The sequence below is a fragment of the Simochromis diagramma genome, unplaced genomic scaffold, assembly GCF_900408965.1.
Source record: "Simochromis diagramma unplaced genomic scaffold, fSimDia1.1 OVJJ01000802.1, whole genome shotgun sequence".
Classification (NCBI taxonomy): domain Eukaryota; kingdom Metazoa; phylum Chordata; class Actinopteri; order Cichliformes; family Cichlidae; genus Simochromis; species Simochromis diagramma.
The window spans coordinates 9,335,091-9,354,072 of NW_024387492.1; the positions used below are offsets into that span (position 1 = coordinate 9,335,091).

Here is an 18,982-nt window from a genome sequence, read left to right on the forward strand (position 1 = left end):
AGGATGACCTGTTTGAATTATACTTGAACAAACTCCTGATATCAGATGTTTCATCATCATGCACGTTTTCTGAGTATTAAAAAGAAAAAAATATAAAACCCCATATTTTAACACGTATTTTAAATACAAATACGCGTCCCACCCCAGCATTTAAATTAATGCGGAAAGAAATCAGACATTTCAGGCCAGCTCGTGCGTCTAGACGGAGTTATGTATAAAGTGGAAACCTGAGACAATAATACCAGCAATACTCTAGAAAAAGACCTTAAAAATAAAAGTTTGTTTTATCAAGAACTAACAGTTAGTCCAGTGTTGGGCCAGTGTAGATTAGTATGGCTACAGTGTAAGCATCGGTGGATATTAATTACAATTGACTTTGTGCACCCAACCAGCTCCAAATCTGGCCCAGCTCCATATGATTACAAAGAGGCTTTTATTTTTGAAGCCTCAGTCCGGATACACAGAGCTCCATCGTGGCGATCTTGACTCCGGTGGACCAGGCTCCCGCCGGGCAGACAACGGAGAAGGGTCAGTTAGTACCAGCACGACCACCGAGCAGCACCGAGTCTCTGACCTGAAACCTCCATAATGCATGGGGGCAAGAGAGGGTTGGTGGCTCCGCAGAACACTTTCCTGGAGAATATAGTCCGGCGGTCCAGCGGTGAGTTTGACTCTGCAGTGGAAACAGAAATAAGTGATGCTTTCGATTTTATTTCTCAACCAGGGAACCACACAGGACTGGGATGCTGAAGTATACCGACGTGTGTTATTTTTGTGCCATTTGCTGGGAAGCAGAATCAGCAATCGCTGATTTTTTTTCTTTTAAGTAGCAATTTTTTTTTTTTTACCTGAAAGTTGACTGACACATTTCTTCTGATATAGAAAACAAAAAACAGTCACATTATCCGAATTATGTGGATAAATAATGAAAAATCTAAATTATAGTTTGCTCTTATGGGAGGCTTTTTAAATTAGCTCTAGAAAAAAATTAGGAAAACACTAATTATTTGTCTTACTTATCAAGTAAGAGTAAAGATTATTATTTATGTGATGAGTGCAATTTTACACCACCATATATTATGATTATCACAATATGAGGAGTTTAAAGCATTTGTTTGAGGATTTGTGAGGTTGTTCCTTATTTATGTGCATTGTTGCAGAAGCTAAAGTTCATAAACGAATGAAATCTAGGCCATCTGCAGCTCCAGATTTGACGCATGGTGTTTGTTCAGTGGTATTAAGGAGTAAAGTTCTGCTAATGTGAGAACATATAGTCTCATTTTTACAAGAACTGGATTTGCAGCCAATCCTAAAGGTCGTAATGTTCTTTTCAGGGATGTATAATTTGATTTATGGCACTTTATCTCTTAGCTACAAATACCAGAGACTAGAGCGCAGTTTTGCGGTATACCTTTTTTATGTTCCAGAAAGGAAATGCATGTCAGCAAAACAGCCAGTAACTGTACTACTGGCGTAAATATTTAAAGTACTATGTGCACAGCAGGCAATCAGACATTATTCTCATGAGACCCAGAGGCTTTTCTTACAAACGTAGATGGAGGGGTGCAACATTGATTCAGTGTCTGTAAACTTTACTCTTCACCTCAGTAATGTGGTGGTTATCTGAAATTCAGTCTCTATTGTCTGAATGTTTGACCACAAAAGCCCACAGAATGAACAACATGTACAGTAAGTTCAAGTGTGCAATTTAATTTGGAAGAACTTCAGTCACCCTTTTGTCTGAAGACTGCAGACTACTCTGAAACTGCAGTAAAGTGGAAGAAGTTTTCAGCTCTTCATCAATATTTGATTCGCATTATGAGTGGAACCTAAACAGCTTTTCTTTTCTCCGTCTCATCTGGTAGCCAAATGTGGATGACTTTTGCATCTTGTTTCCATTATATGCAGTAGTAAATATAAACTTGCATTATGGTGATTTAATAATGTATGGCGATTTGATAAATAATAAAAGGTATATGTTTTATTACATATGTTTTCTTTATTTGTAATTTGGTGTTTAAAATTTCCTGTATTTTGTCTCAGAAACAAGCTTCCTGTTGGGAAATGCACAGGTCTTGGAGTGGCCAGTCGTTTACAGCAATGATGGATTCTGCAAGCTGTCTGGATACCACAGAGCAGATGTGATGCACAAGAGCAGCACATGCAAGTAAGATTCTCTTCAAGCACGTAGCACCTTTCTTTCTGATGCTTGACTGGAAGCTTTAATCCACAATTTTAGTGTGTTTTTTTTTCTTGTTTTTTTTTATATATTGAATCTCCACTTTTTATTTATCAAAAGGGGAACTAATCTAAATACCTGGAAGTAGTCAAACCTGAAGTATAAAAAAACATATATATAAACCTTACATTATGGAAACTCATAATCTGTTATTCACATTTCACTATGTTTTCTTCCCTCTTTGTCTTATTTTGCAGTTTCATGTATGGTGATCTGACTGATAAAAATACGATAGACAAAATCAAACAAACATTTGACAGCTATGAGTCTAATTTCTATGAGGTGCTGCTGTATACAAAGAATAGTAAGTACTGTAAATTTGAATCGCAAGATTTTAACAAAAAACAAAAATAAAATGAATTAAGGAATAAATGTTAAAAAAGAAAAAGAAATGCACGATTAAAAGTGATATCTGGTCATTTACTTTTTGTTTTTTGATTGCTTCCCACAGAAACACCAATATGGCTTTACATGCAGATAGCCCCAATCAGAAATGAAAATGACAAGGTGGTGCTTTTCCTCTGCACCTTCAGAGACATCACCCTGTTCAAACAGCCAATTGACGATGAGTCCACAAGAGGTGAGAGACTTTATGTTACTGTACCAATAATTTCCACCTGATAGTATTCTGTATTTCATTGTATTTCTGGGATTTTCACATTGAAAGCTTTGGAGTTATCGCTAAAGGTCCAGCCATTACAATTAAAGACAAAGGAGTGTTATAGATTTTGATTGCGTGGCTTTGACTTATAAGACATTAGTTTCCTGGTGTGTAATGTACAACTGTCCAGGTGTTGTGTGTCCGGGTCAGTGAACAGTGGTCTCTGTGAGTCTATGCAGTGCCATATCCCTGGGGATTAATTGTGCCACAGAGACTTTTTCCATACACCAAGCAGAATTAAATGACAGTGAGGGCACAAGGAGAAGGTAGCTGTATGAATAATCCTGTTTCACAGAGGTAAAAAAGGGTGTGGCAGGTTTCTGAAGATTGATTTTATATACTATTATATTATTATTCATATATTAATAGTTAAATATTTTTCAAGTCAGGATTTATTTATATCATGAATCTGCAGCGGTGCAATATGCATGGTGCATTTAAGGAGTGGACCCAAATGCAGTTGCTGGAGATTGACGTAATTAACCGTTTATTAGGATTGTTATAAAAAAAAAAAACTGAATTCAAAGTCCATTAATAAAGTCACCAAAAATCTGAAGAAAGGAGCCAGTAGAAATAATAATAAAATAAAAAAAACTAACAGGGAGCATTCAAGGGAGATAACATAGAGACTTAGACAATGACTGAGGGGAAAGCAAAGGCAGGACTATTTATACACATCAGGGTAATCAGAGAAAGTGGAAACAAAGGGGTAACAAGGCACAGCCGAATCAATTCAAGACAACAAAACAAGAGGACAAAAGTTAAGCTAGTAACAAGACTTAGGAGACAGATAACTGCCAAACTAAAACAGGAAGTGAGAAGCTATAACTAAACAGGGACACATAGACACAAGAAAGTAGGAGGAACAAATAAAACAAATAGACCATAATATACAGAAACTGTAACAAAGAACTAAAAGACAAAAAATAAGAAACTAAGGAAGTACGTGAAAATTCAAAACATAGAGAGAATGTGAAAAGAGACGGATCATAACAATTGCAAAAATGCAGGAAAAAATGTAAAAACAAACAAACAAACAAACAAAAACAAATTTTTGTAGTAAGATAATCCCCAACATCTCTGAGACGTAATTGATCAGACATGATGTCACAGCACTGAATGGTGCACTCGGTCAATACCAACATAATGGTGATACTAATCAACAGGTATGAGAGCCTAAACCTGTTTATTTCCATTCACTGGCTAACAAAACACTGTGGGAGAAATTACAAAAAGAAAATGAGACCGCCCCTCATGCAACTGACTTCAAATATGGCGCCACACTTGTTTGTGTATGTAACGGGATACCTTCAAAGTTTGACTCTTTGTCAAAACAGATGAAAAAGAGACAAGCACATAGAGATTCTTTGATTTAGTCGATGCAAGTACACGGGACTTGTTTATTATAAATCTTGTAGAAATAATGTCAACTGAAATTGGGATCACTTTTATTTTTCCTTCAGTTTCTGTCACTTGTCTTTTCCTTCTGTGCTTCCTCTGGGAGTGGACCAGGTTTTCTTTTGCTGGGTAAAGTTTCCAAGTGTTGAAGTGTTGTGAACATTCCTAATTTCATATAGCAGGAAACAAATGCTCTCTCCTCTTCCTGTTTTGGCTGAGCAGTCGTGCTTGTGGCAGGTAGCAGACAGCAGTGCACAGTTAAAGCAAGGCTAGTAGGCAACCAGTCTAAATGCAGATGGTGTTTTTATCCAACTGCACAAATTCAGTTCAAGTCAAAAGATATCTATTGCCCATTTAACAAAGAAAATCAACGTCACCTAATACTCCCATAAACTTCAGTAAAATGTAAACATCTTAACATTAAATGCTCTTAAATGTTTCTTAATTCTTAAATAATGCCGGATGCCGTGTTGTTTTCCTGTGCATTCTGTGTTGTTGTCTGTGGATAGGGTGGACAAAGTTTGCCAGGCTCACACGAGCACTGGCCAACAATCGAAACCTGGTGCAGCAGTTAACACCACTCAATAAGTCGGAGGTCAGCCACAAGCCCTCCAGACTGGCTGAGGTGAGCAAGACCCAGAATTTTCTTTCTAGAATCTGTATCTTTTAAATATGGCTTAGAGGTTCTTGTATCATGACGGCAAATGTTTCCTCTCAATGAAAGGCTCTCCAGCTGGGATCAGACATTCTCCCTCAGTACAAGCAGGAGGCCCCTAAGACCCCTCCACACATCATCCTCCACTACTGCACTTTCAAGACCACTTGGGACTGGATCATCCTCATCCTCACCTTCTACACTGCCATCATGGTACCCTATAATGTTTCCTTCAGGACCAAACAGAACAACTTGGCCTGGCTGGTTGTGGACAGTGTTGTCGATGTCATCTTTTTGGTTGACATTGTGCTCAACTTCCACACCACCTTTGTGGGTCCAGCTGGAGAGGTGATTTCAGATGCCAAGCTCATAAGAATGAATTACCTAAAGACGTGGTTTGTCATCGACCTGCTGTCCTGCCTGCCCTATGATATCATCAACGCCTTTGAAAACGGTGATGATGTGAGTAAACTTTAATAAAGATAATTCTTTTAATGCGGGATTAATTGCTCAGACAATGGTATGTCTTTCCACGTATACATTAAAACGTTTCTGCTTTACTGTTCTTTTTTTAATGTAGGATATCCTCACACATGCCTCTTCCACGGGTCATCTTCGTGAGTCACATTTCCACAGAAATAGCACACGGACTGAAGACTCCGTTCTCCCAGTAAGTAAATTTCTGTATTTCTTTAAATATGCTGTGATAAATATGGTTTGTACCATGCCTCTTGCTCTATGACAGTTTGGATAGGCTCCAGCCCCCCCGCCCCGCGACCTTGAATTGGATAAGCGGAAGAAATTGGATGGATGAATGGATGGAAATCAGGTCATATTATCGATCCCTTATGGTGACAAAACCACACTGAATAATCACATTGCAGAGTCTTTGAGCTCTTTGTTTTGAGTTTTTCACCCAGAACATTAGTATTGTCAACAATGATATCTACAAAATCCAGTGTTTACCGTGACCTAACGGCAAGAAGGTCCTGGGTTTGAATCCAGGAGGAGGCTGGGGCTTCCTCCCAATATCCAAAGACATGAATGGGTTAGGTTTATTGATGATTCTAAAATGGTCTTAGGTGTAAAAGCGAGTGACCAACCACACACAACCAGTAAGGGAATACTAATTTTTCCCTTCACCAACAGTGGTTCCCATATGGTTTTTGACCAGTATCTAGTGTTACTGTGGCCTTCTTCACTTGATTCTACATCATCACCATGACTGTCACATGTTTAAAATCGTGGGCAAGTTAATGTCACGTGGTTATTGGTCACCTGACTGCAAAACCTCCATATGGCCCTTGTTTTTTTTGTACCTACCCCTTATGATCACATTAAAGTTTTTAAAAAATAAGGTGGAGTCAGCTAAACTGGTAAACTCAAGGCTTCAAAACATCAGTCCACTAACCGGTAGGTGATATCATGATGAGTTCATTCATTCATCTTATATACATGATCTCTATTTACATTAGGAGAGAGCCAAAATAAGACTAATTCTAATTTAAATAACTGTATGTAATTGTAACTGTATTCAACTGTATGTAAATAATTTATTTTACAATATCAGTGTTGCAATAATATGTAAAAGCAGCCAAAAACAATCATGACTCCCGAGAACAAAACCAAGCAGTAGCATGATTTTTCAATTTTAGCAATGAAAAATATTCACCCTTTAAGGAGATATAGTTGTTTTTTTTTTTCATATGTACAAATGTAACATCTCTTTGTACAACAAAATGTAACAACTCCAGTCGCACTCCGTTCTTTCAACTCAAAAATGTTAAATTTCACTGGCATCCCACAGGGATCTGTCCTGGAGCCTCTTTTATTTATCATCTGTCTACTTCCTCTGGGATGTCTTCCATACATTTAATATCAGTTTCCAATGTTATGCTGATGACATGCAGCTCTGCCTGTGCACCAAATGTTCCACCACTTTTCGTACCACTGCTCTCTGTGTTTGCCTCCAGGAAATCAAATCCTGGTACTCCTGTAAACTTTATCAAATCGAATAGTGATAAAACCAAGGTTCTCCTCACTGACACCAGTTCACCTTGTGTAAATGTAAATGTTTCCCTCCCTATTGACGACTCTTCTCAGGTCTTCTCTCTTCCTGGTGCTCGGATCATTACCAGAACTGCCTCCATTAGTCACAACATACAGGCCCATCAGCAGCTTCTTTGGCTAATATCATATCATAATGATATCAAGATTCTGCTCATCACCTTTGAGACCACAACATCGCTCTGCAGTATCACTCTTAACTTCTGCACATCAACACACCCATTCGCACTCTTCTTCCTTCCATCTCACTGTCCCTTCCCCTCAACTGAATACAATGTGAGCTTTCAGATGCTCTGCTCCTAAACTCTGGAGTTCCCTCTCAAAGCGCACCTCTTTAAGTTGCCATACTCTCTCGGATTGTCTTCCACCAGTCACATGAATCCTCTGTTCTTAATGATTTTACACATTCTAAACTTGTTTTATTGACTTGACAGATATTTTCTTCTCTTAAGGTGAAATAATTTTAATCATGAAAACCAGTGTAAATTTATAACATAAGATAATAACGCAGCTTTCATCTGATGTACAATGTATAATGTATTGTATCTTTTATTCTGGATATCTGGTTCACATTTTCACTTTCTTTCTCTGTAGGGTCTCAGCAGCCTCTTCAGTTCCCTTAAAGTCATCCGCCTGCTCCGTCTGGGCCGCGTAGCCCGAAAACTGGACCACTACCTGGAGTATGGAGCTGCGGTCCTGGTCCTGCTGGTGTGTGTCTTCGGCCTGGTGGCTCACTGGCTTGCCTGCATTTGGTACAGCATTGGTGACCACGAGGTCATTGATGAGACCACCAACACCATTAAGACAGACAGCTGGCTCTACCAGTTGGCACTGAGTATTGGAACTCCTTACCGCTACAACACTAGCGGTAATGGCCGGTGGGAAGGAGGTCCTACCAAAGACACGCTGTACATTTCTTCTCTCTACTTCACCATGACTAGCCTGACCACAATTGGATTTGGTAACATTGCTCCAACAACAGATGGCGAGAAGATTTTCTCCGTGGCTATGATGATGGTGGGCTGTGAGTACCCAGTCACCACACACTGTATTTCCAACATGCCTCACATTTAACAGTTTCTCCAAAGGTTTCACAAAACCTTTGAAAATGGCACAGGAAACATTTAACTAGCAGCCACAATGTGAGTAATACAGCCATATAATGGAACGATCCATGAGTTTTAATCTGTACTTGGAGCTGGGAAAGGATGTTTTAACCATATTCAGTAGCATCATTTGTGGGTGAAGTTTACCAGAACAACAGCTCTGTAACAACAAAAACAGCCCTGTCTCCCCATCACTCCACACTAAACAAAGCATACATACTTTGATGTCATTCGTGCATTCATCCATTCATAATATGGTAGTTGAACCTTGCAGGAGATGAAACAGTCTGGTTACACTTCCTTGCACGCTAGTCAAGATAACGTGCTCTCCACAGTCCTGCTGGCTATTTACCAGCTGCCAGTAAAGCAACATATGGTACGCATGTTCTAAAACATGGGGAGGATCTGTGCAGGATATTAAGTCCCAGCACGCTGTGATCAATACATGGCTGCTTTTTCCCATAGTTAACATAGTGTATGGCATTACTGATGTATTTAGAGATGACTTTGCTTAGACACTAATATATTTATGTAACCACTATTGAAAAATTTCATGGCAGAGTTGACTTTGCTGTCTCTTTTTACATTTTCAACAAAGTGAAAGTGAAACATTGCAAATCAGTTGAATTTCTAGTTTTCACAAAATATTTTTGAACCATTTACCTTTATTTATTGCAACTTCCTCCTAACCTTTTAATGTGCATATCCTCAGTGGAAACTATTAAGGAATACTTTGCTAGGACTGAGCTGGGCCCCTGTTTTCCTTCAGAACTGCTTTAATTTTTCAAGGAATAGATTCAACAAAGCGCTGGAAACATTCCTCTGAGATTTTGGACCATACTGACGTGATAGCATCACACAGTTGCTGCAGATTTGACACCTGAACATCCCATTACACCATATAACAAAGGTGCTCTAGTGGATTGAGATATGGTGGCTATGAGTACAGTGAACTCATTGTCATGTTCAAGAAATCAGTTTGAGATGATTTGTGACAGGATGTGTTATCCTACTGGAAGCAGCCATCAGAAGACGGGTGCACTGTGTTCCTAAAGGGATGGACATGGTCAGCAACAATACTCATGTAGACTGAGCGGCTCAAAGTGTGCCCTGAAAATTTTCCTTTTCACCCAGAGAACTGTCGCTCATTGGATTTCTTCTCTTTTTCAGACCATTCTCTATAAACTCTAGAGATGTTTGAACGAGAAAATCCCACTATATCAGCAGTTTCTGGAAAACTCAGACCAGCTCGTCTGGCACCAATAACCACACCACATTCCCTTAAATCGCCTCTCTTCCCCATCATGATGCTCAGTTTGAACTTCAGCACATCAAATTGACCATGACTACATGCCTAAATGCACTGAGCTGGTGTCATGTGATTGGCTGGTGTGTGTATTAGCGTCACAGAAACATCAACTAGACATCCATTTAAAACATTAAAAAACATTTTCAGTAGAAAATCTCTTCCTAAAGGTCTGGAAGCATGCTCTAAATCAGGGATGTAAATAGGTTGTCTATCTGTACCTGCCACCCTAATTGACCAAACTGACAGTTAATTATTATTTAAAATCACATTTCGATAATGACAGAATTCAATATTCAGAAAGTGAAGTAAGTATTTATTCCTTATAGAGCTAAATGATCCACAGACAACATTTTCCTCTTTTCATTCTGGTCATGGTTTCACGTTTAGCTGCAGCCTCGGTGCTTGAACCACTCTGAGTTTCGGCTTTGTCAATAATCAAAAGTGACATGTTCAGCGCCCATCACAGCCTGCTCTGTGAATGTCTGTCTGAGGGCCGGTCGTCACATCAGAAAAGTATTGCATGTTAATTCAGTCAGTCGTTTTTTCAATGCAGGGAATAAATGTCATTGCATTCTTCTGTATTTCTCATGGTCAGTAGAAACTTCATGAAGAAAGTCAAAGTTAAAGACTTCATTTATTCCCAAATTACCCTTAAATTTTCAGCAAATACAGATATTTTTTCTTTACATTCCCTGTGTTGCGTGACTTTCAGTATTTAATGGGACACGACTGTCAAATTGATGAGGATGAAGCTTATAACATGAACTTAGAAATGATGCATTATGTTATATAAGTCTACGTATAAGTCACGCCATATTCCTTAGCTAACTTCAAAACTATCTAGAACTTAGTACTGTAACTACATTAGTGGTTTCTAAGTTATATCTTTGGTGTCTTAGTAATCTTTTGTGGTTCCAATTCACCAAAATAGAAAGGCCTATTTTTACTCCAGCCTGTTTGCTGCTTTCATCACACACTGCAGACAGAGTAATAGCTTCACCTTTGATCTCAGTGCCTCTACAGTACCTTGGTCATCACTCACCTTTGTGCACTAACCTTTGGCCCAACCCTCTAAAACAGCATGTATAGTGATGCAATAAAACCAGTGAGAACACAGAAAGTGACAGCCACGCTTCAAGCTTCGTACAGTCGAAAGTAAACACCCATTATTCTGATGGCGCCTGGATCACGATGATCATTCAGTCACACTGCAGTGTCGGCTTCAATTATGGCGCATAAATCTCCTGCTATAGATACGGTAATTATTTGAGTGGAAAAGGAATCGAAGAGAGGGCCAGTTTGCCTGCAGGCTCGGGTGTAGTAAGTGGACAATGAGCCATCACGTTAGATATGTATCCTAACCTCTGTGATCCTGCTGTGGTGACCGGAGATGAAGCTTTCCCGTTGAGTGGATAAAACCTCACAGTAAGAGATGCTGAGTGACTCTTTGAGGTCACTGCAGCACGGCACTCCTACCCAGGAACTGTGGATTAGAAATTATATCATAAAGAGTTAGCCCATCCCTCGTTGTGTATATCAGGCTATGCATGCATGTATTTAAGAAAACTGCACTGTCAGCAGTGCTGTTTTGTGTACATTTACTTTTCAGTAAATTACAAAACAAAACAAACAAAATTATTAAAAACAAATAAATAAAATTCACTAAAGAGTTTATCCAAAATGTAAAATGCAAACAGTACTATATTATTGTAGAACCAAGATATAATGATTATATGCTTGTAGTGCTTATACAGCATCGCGTCAGATGGACATCCACACTGTTTTTAAGGTTTTCGTTTTTCTATCACTGTAAAATCTTTGAAATCTTAAAATCACTTTCATTTGTGCACCAGCGATTATGTAATTACAGCATCATTGATCAAGTGTTAGTCATGTATAAATCAGGGGATTGTGATAAAGAGAGGCAAGCAAAGGTTTGAGCAATCATAATCAAATGGCATAATTTGGTGATTATCAAAAGAAAAAGAAAAAAGAAGAGTCTTTGATGGTGCTGTACTCTTACTCCAGCCTTCATACGACTGCAAATGAGCGCTAACAAGATTTCCCTCAGAGTGGCCTGGAGGAGCAACTGTTCTGCATGAACAGGGTCTACAGGTTAACTCCTCATCAGGTGGAAAAATGACCTTTGACCTTATGACAAGTCACAAAAGTCCCCGAAGGTCTAGAAAGGCAAGTAGATGAGCTGGTTTGTTCCTAGAATGTCATTTGGAGGGAAAAAGTCTTCACGTGGTTGTGTGGAAGCCGGTAGCGTGGAAAACACTTAAAGGACAGTTAAATATCAGCATGCTCCGGTTTTTTCCCGTCATAAACCAGTAACCTCACCTGGAATTTTGCTCTATAACAGCTGGGACTCTAACCCTTAATTGGACAAGCGGAAAAAATTAAGGGAATAAAGTTTTGGATTAGATCTCAATTAATTATTTAATCTTTAATCCAAATATAATTTTTTTTCGTGTTAAATACTCCATTAATCACACATATATTCCACTGAAACGTTTTGTCATAGGCAGTTTCCTCAACAATATTTAACTCTAAATTTGAGGTATGAAAGTTGGATACTGTGATCCCATAAATATGATTATTTGTTATCTAAAAGCATTTATCTCTCACAGGAGAGATTAGTTCTCTTGGCTAGCTTGAGAATGACTTGTCCCCCCAGATGAGCTGGAAGAGATGGTCATGTCTCGGATAAGCGTAAGAAGGCGGATGAATGAAAACGTTAGATTCGAATAAATAAGATGAACTCTTGCTCTTCCGTCTTTTCTTTTAGCGCTGCTATATGCCACAATCTTTGGAAACGTCACCACCATCTTCCAGCAGATGTACACCAACACAAATCGCTACCACGAGATGCTCAACAATGTGCGTGACTTCCTTAAACTTTACCAGGTTCCCAAAGGTCTGAGCGAGAGGGTCATGGACTTCATCGTCTCCACCTGGGCCATGTCGAAGGGCATTGACACAGACAAGGTACAAATCTGTGCAAAAGTTTCAGGGGGTGCTTTCAAAAACTGATGTGCCATTACTTGTCAGATTTATCTTTTGGATTTCATGTTTTCATTTATTGGCTTTCCCAACAACCCAATTAAAGTTTATGCCCTTGGTTAAATCTTGCCTGCCTCCCATATCTGCCTTTTAGGTCCTGAACTTCTACAGTCCATGCAGTCAGTAACAACATTACCATTGTTGTTCTCATGAAGTAAATCAGATCACATGGTCCAACATCTGGAGTTTAAAGATTATTTAAAGAAGCAGCTTTCATGTCTCTGCAGTTCTATTTTTAAAACGTTTAGTAATACATCTGCTAAATGAGCAGCGGAAATGTGCTACATATTTAATGTCCTCCAGTGATGATGCATTAAGTGTTTGCTGCACAAATCTCACCATCTCTTTCAGGTTCTCTCCATCTGTCCTAAAGACATGCGTGCAGACATCTGCGTCCACCTCAACAGACAGGTGTTCAATGACCATCCAGCTTTTCGCCTGGCAAGTGACGGCTGTTTGCGCTCTCTCGCCGTGGAGTTTCAGACTACACACTGCGCACCTGGAGACCTCATCTTCCACATCGGGGAGAGCGTTGATACGCTCTGTTTTGTAGTCTCGGGTTCACTCGAAGTCATCCAAGATGACGAGGTCATCGCAATATTAGGTAATCCAGGGCAATATTGTGAAATAGACCAAGCAAAGTTGTACCTGCTGCTCTCAGTTGAAGTTAGAGCAAAGTTTTCTGAAGTCCTTTTTATGCTTTACAACCTATATGTGTTCGACTTTATCCCATTTTATTTATATTTATCTGAGCCAACAGATGTTTATATGATATCTGGCCCTGTTCAGGTAAAGGTGACGTGTTTGGAGATGCATTCTGGAAAGAGACCACGCTGGCTCGAGCCTGTGCGAATGTGCGCGCTCTGACGTACTGCGACCTGCACGTCATCCGGAGAGAGGCTCTGATGCGGGTGCTGGAGTTTTACACCGCGTTCGCCAATTCTTTCTCCCGCAACCTCATCCTCACCTGTAATTTGCGAAAACGGGTAAAACCTTCACTGTCCTGTCTTTTACTAAAGGATGTTAGTGTCATCTTAAAGCAAGGGATTACTGATTGCATTTTGTTGTCGTAGGCAAAACAGATAACAGGGTGCACAGCTCCCACCCAGCTGAGCTTCAACATTGTACATCACACTACTAAAATTATCAAGGTGTAATGGACTGCAAGTGAATCAGTCTTTATAATCTACAACAAATGCAATACAACCAAACCTGCTTCTTTACAACATAAACTCTCCATCTACAAACTCCTACATCATCAAGAGCTGAGCAACCAAACCCAGTGCACAGGAACATCTATAACCACAACTTTTCACCAACTGACAGTATGAATAAAAAACACTTTTTCTTATTTTGTTTGTATTGCAAAGCATTTTGCAATGTCTTGCCATGCATATGCTAAACACACATATCTATATGTGTATCTAGTACTTAAATGATCATTAAATTTAAAATAAAAGGAGAAATCGAGAAAGAAAAGGTGTTTGTGCCAGCAGTAAATCATAGACAAAAATTAGAATCAAATCCCTTCTTTGCAGATGAGACTTCATTCATACAACATGTGCTGTGGCCTTGAGCTAGGCAGCATGGAATACCTGAGTGCGATGCAGAGTTGTATACAGTTTTCCATAAAGTGTGTAATGGTAAATGGATTGTATATATATATATATATATAGCACATTGTCTTTGTATCGACCGCTCAGAAAGCCTTTTTATCAAATTACAAACTGAGAGTGAACAGCTCAAATGTGAAGAGGATAAATGTAAATAAATCAGCACATGCACACCGTCTCCATCCAGATTTCCCCAATCTGTGAAAAGGACAGTGACAAAAAATTAGTTCAAAGCCGAACAATTAGCCGGTCCAAACTAAGGCTCTAATATTTCATAAAGGTTCTCCTGGCTACACATATTGATCCCACTACAGCACGGAGATGCTTTGCTTTCCAGCCACAAGAGTAGGTTTCTTATACATTCTGCTGTAATACTATCTTTTAAGTTCTTAATGGATGTTCATATCGCGTCAAGTCATCCCAGGGCACGTAGTCTGTTGTGTTCTTTGTTCAGGACTGAGATGTATGACATACTTTTGAGGATGTAGGTTTAAAAAAGTTGTTCTCAAACAAAAAACAAAAAAATTTGAAGGAATTAAACAGACTCATAACAGCTCAAACTCTGGCTGTAACAAAGCAGATCGGCCTTTTAAGAATGTTTAAGCAATTGTTGGAAGTGCTGTGTAGTAAATATTAATTGGCACAGTTTCGTGGCAAGTATTTGGACTTTGCAAAAGTCTCAAGCCCTCTTCATTTCTTTATATTTTGTTAGGAAAATGGGAAATAGGTGCAGTGGTTTATTGAAACCTGTGCAAACATACATGGACAGTATACAGTATATGAGGCAAAAACAGAGTGTGTACAATTCCTAATGAGCTTTAAAAACAGTATTTGGTATGACCACCTTCATTCTTCAACACGGCCTCTCTCAGACAAGCTTTCTTGTTATTTCTTAAGTAGTCTTCAGTCTCCAGGCTTCTTGAAGGAAATTCAAAGCTCTTCTTTGGATTTTGGCTACCTTTTGTTCAGTTTTCTGTTAAAATGATCCCACACTGCTTCAATAATGTTGAAGTGCGGGCCTCTGGGGAGGCCAATCCATGCTGATAGTGTTTGATGGTGTGTTTTGTCTATCCAGGTATGTTTTTACTGCATTGGCAGTGTGTTTGGGACCATTGCCACTGACTTTCAGCACAGTCCTCGTGTAATTTGGCATACCTCAGCCTCAGTTTTACTTCCTTGAGAATGGCTCCTTGACAAACACACTTCCATTGAGGCCACTTCTGAGGAGGCTTCAGTCAACATTGAAGGGCCAGATGCATCTTTCAGGTCCTGTGTCAGGTCTTAACATGAATGATTCATAGGACATGTTGAAGTGGCTTAACATGCTGTGTACAAGTACTGGACTGAAAATGAGTAAACAAGCAGCCAAGCCTGGAGAGACACTACTCAAGAGCACTTTAAAAAAATAATAATAGGGAAGTCTGACTTCTTTAAAGCAAAATATAAAGAAATAAGCAGTGACTTAAGAGTTCTTTGCATGTTTAATAACATAACAGGTCCTAGACATTTTGTAGATTACTTATGGGCAGCCGAGCCCATTAGTAGCTGTCTTCTACATTGGTTTTCTAATCTATCTATTTCTAATCATCTAAACTAGTCAGTTTCAGATTAATCCAAAAATGATATTAAAGAAGTTGATGCTAACTATTACACTATTAATATATCAGTTGAAATAGTGGGAGCTTTGTGCACAGTGGGCTTTAACCTGGGATTCATGGGGGTAAGTGTTTCACAGATTAACTTCTCAGGTACACCAGCACTGAAAGTTTCTACCAGAGTGGTATCGGAAGGTAGTGAGACGCTTGGAGTTTATTGACATTTCTTTTCTTTGTCTTCAGAAGGAATTCAGGAAAGACTCAGAGCCTAAATTGTCCTCCATTATTGACTTGTTGCTCCATTAACGGTTTCCCTTGTGCATTACTGCTTTCAGCTCATAAATATTTCAGCATTCACAACAGCTGCAGGCAGCTGTCCTTGCTTTGAAGCTGCATTATACGGACATTTTACAACTTGCTTCGTCCAGGTCGCGCACTAGAGCATGCACACTGTAAGTTACAATTTACAGTGTGTCCTGTATCAGTGTCCTCATGCACGCACTCTCCCTCTTGCAGGTCATCTTCAGGAAGATTGCCGATGTGAGGAGAGAGCAGGCGCATCAGAGTGACGTGACTCTGTCGATTCCCGAAGACCACCCGGTTCGCAAGCTGTTCCAGAAGTTCAGACAGCACAGAGACGCTCAAACAGGAGAGTCCAACACTTACTTAGATCACAACTGCGTGCAGGTGGAGATGCAGCAGCACCCCCAGCACCACACTGACTCAAACTCTTACACTCAGCCCAGTCACTCAGCATCTCCTCAGCAGCGGCAGGAGAACACCTCAGCAGGAGGGGGGAACAGTTGCAACATGCCTGAAAAGTCAGAGCAAAGGCTCACAATGGAGGCGGTGGGGTCTGCATCAAAGCCTTGTCCAGAGAGCCGGCTTGGCCAGAGCAGTGGTGCAGGTGGAGAGGGTAACGCAGGGAGCGGCAGAGGTGTGAGAGGCTGGGCAAAGTTTAGAAACGCCACATCTGCTGAGCCAGCACGTCCTCCTGTCGAGCAGGAGAAGCAGACTCAGAAAGCAGACGAGTGGCCGAAAGGATCGCAGTCCTCAGAACAGATCGCAGCCCCCAAAACGAACCACGAATCAGGGGGAGGCGGAGAGAGGGGAAGCACAGAGGGCAGCAACAGCGCAGGTGAGGAAACAAGCGCCCTGCACAAAACCGACTCCTGCGACAGTGGTATCACAAAGAGCGATCCACGCATCGACCGAGCAGGAGATTCAAGAAGCTCCTTCGAGCGAAGCCCGATGGAAAGGAGCCCCATGGAGAGAAATCCATTCGAGCACAGCCTCGGGGTTTACGCCGAGGTCTCCCTCAGACACTCATTCGTGCAGCCGCTGTCTGAGCAAGCACTGCTTCAAGCGACGCTCCACGCGGCCAAGCTGGAGCTGAAAGCAGACATTCAGATACTGAGCGGGAGACTGTCGCTGCTCGAGGCTCAGGTGAGCGAGATCCTCAGGCTGCTGTCGGTAAAAAGACTCTCACTGCCGCCAGCGTCCTCTCCAAAAGCAAGACGGAAATGTCAAGACTCGGTCACCGCCTCCAGGCCGGCTTCACCCAAAACAGACGACGAGGATCTTTAAATTTTCTCACTTAATAAAAAAAAATAAAGGATTAGATAAGCATCGTGCATGTCCTGCTGGACTACAAGTTTTAATACTTGATTGCATGCAGAAATGTTACCTTAGCACCACAAGGATCCAGGGATTTATCTTATACTGTAGCTTTTAACTTATGAGACACTTGTGTGTGAGAGGAAGCAGGGACAAATAATTAACAACAAGCACAAAAAGGAAATGATGCTTGATGAGGTGCTTGGCAAAACATGCAAGTTTGATGAAAATAAGATGGAGTAGTTCTTTACGTTTCTGGAAGTCAGTTTACAGTTTTGAGGTTTTTTATTTTGTTTGTTTTCTTGGTAGAAAACCTTGAAGTTCACATTTCTATTTTGTGGACAAGCTGAAGCTCAGTGAGCATTTCATCATGCACAGTGTATTATAAATACACAGCTTTATCTTATTTAGGAGGGAAATCCAGAGTTTTTGTTGCTCATCCTCAGTGGAGCGACTACCTTCCGAGTTAATTATCAGGTAATTAAATGTGCCTTACAATAGCAAAGCCTCACTGCGAGCTGTTTTGATGAAATCTAATGTTATATATACATATAAATCTATATGCATTGTCTTATTTAAAAACTCATTTCCTGTGCATGTAAAAATAAAGGACAGCAATGCAATAATGCCACTTTTACATTTTTGTTAAAGGTTTCTTTTCCTTCAGGATGCGAACATGTCACCAGGTTTTTGCAGCAGACTCATTGTGCATTTTTCTTCACGTAGCTTTGCATCTTGCTCAGGTATCTTTGTTCTCAGACTGAATTTGAACGATTTCTATTTATTAGCCATTTTGTAAGATAAATGGTACTGCATATCCTGTTTTAATCATTTAAATGATGGTTCACTATGCATATCTAAAGGGAAGGTGCACTAAACTCAGTTTGTTCATATTTTTTGGTGGTTTATGAAACCACTGGGGAAATTCTGTGTGAACTGTAAGGGTCCAAGCATGTGACTGTTAAGTATGTCTGTTCTATGTTACGTTCAGAGACGACCTTGCATGCATCCGAGGGAGCCTGTCAACTGTGAAATGAGTAATGAAAAGTAATGCCTGCTCACCATCTGTTGTTTAGTTTCTTCTCTTATGTAACACAAAAGTCTGCCTTTAAACTGGAAAGTGCAACACGCAAGCGGGTTTCATGTCACAATGTTTTGTTTAATCCAGGTGAGTCACAGGAGGATACCGATTACAGTGGATTTACACTTGACTTTCTTTAAATATGATTTTTATTTAGCAGTTGACAAACAAAGCAACACTTTTGCACTGACTTCTGAATCATCTTTAAACATCAGTGCTAATAAGGAGGGAAATAGTAGGATGGATGGATGGATGGATGGATGGATAGATAGAAAGAACACAAATACTTAATTGTAGGTGTCCACATGGAGATAACAAGTCAAGGAGACACAAATTATGCTGTAAGTACTGCGTAATTTCTTGATAATTTGGCATAAAAACAAACAGTATTTCTTACATTATAAGAACACTGGACTTTTCAAGGTGCAGGTCATGCTGTGGATTGACATAAACTTGCCTAACTTCCAGCTATTTTAGAGGAAAGGGGATGCTCTTATCCTACCTACCTAAAGTATTTGTAGCTAAATATAATTACAATGTAATTTCAAATAACATACGAAGAAACCGCATTTAAT

At 39.9% G+C, this 18,982-nt stretch overlaps 1 protein-coding gene across 1 annotated transcript; it reads left to right on the plus strand.

The window, feature by feature from the left end:
- Window positions 1–477: 477 nt before the first annotated feature.
- On the plus strand, window positions 478–18,948 carry LOC120725442 (potassium voltage-gated channel subfamily H member 5-like). The gene is made up of 12 exons (XM_040018353.1): window positions 478–661; window positions 2,044–2,167; window positions 2,437–2,543; window positions 2,691–2,819; window positions 4,808–4,923; window positions 5,023–5,415; window positions 5,534–5,623; window positions 7,615–8,044; window positions 12,227–12,426; window positions 12,853–13,105; window positions 13,291–13,487; window positions 16,226–18,948. The coding sequence occupies exons 1-12, from the start codon at window positions 589–591 to the stop codon at window positions 17,294–17,296; spliced, it is 3,183 nt and encodes a 1,060-aa protein (XP_039874287.1). The 5' UTR covers window positions 478–588; the 3' UTR covers window positions 17,297–18,948.
- The last annotated feature ends 34 nt before the right edge of the window (window positions 18,949–18,982 follow it).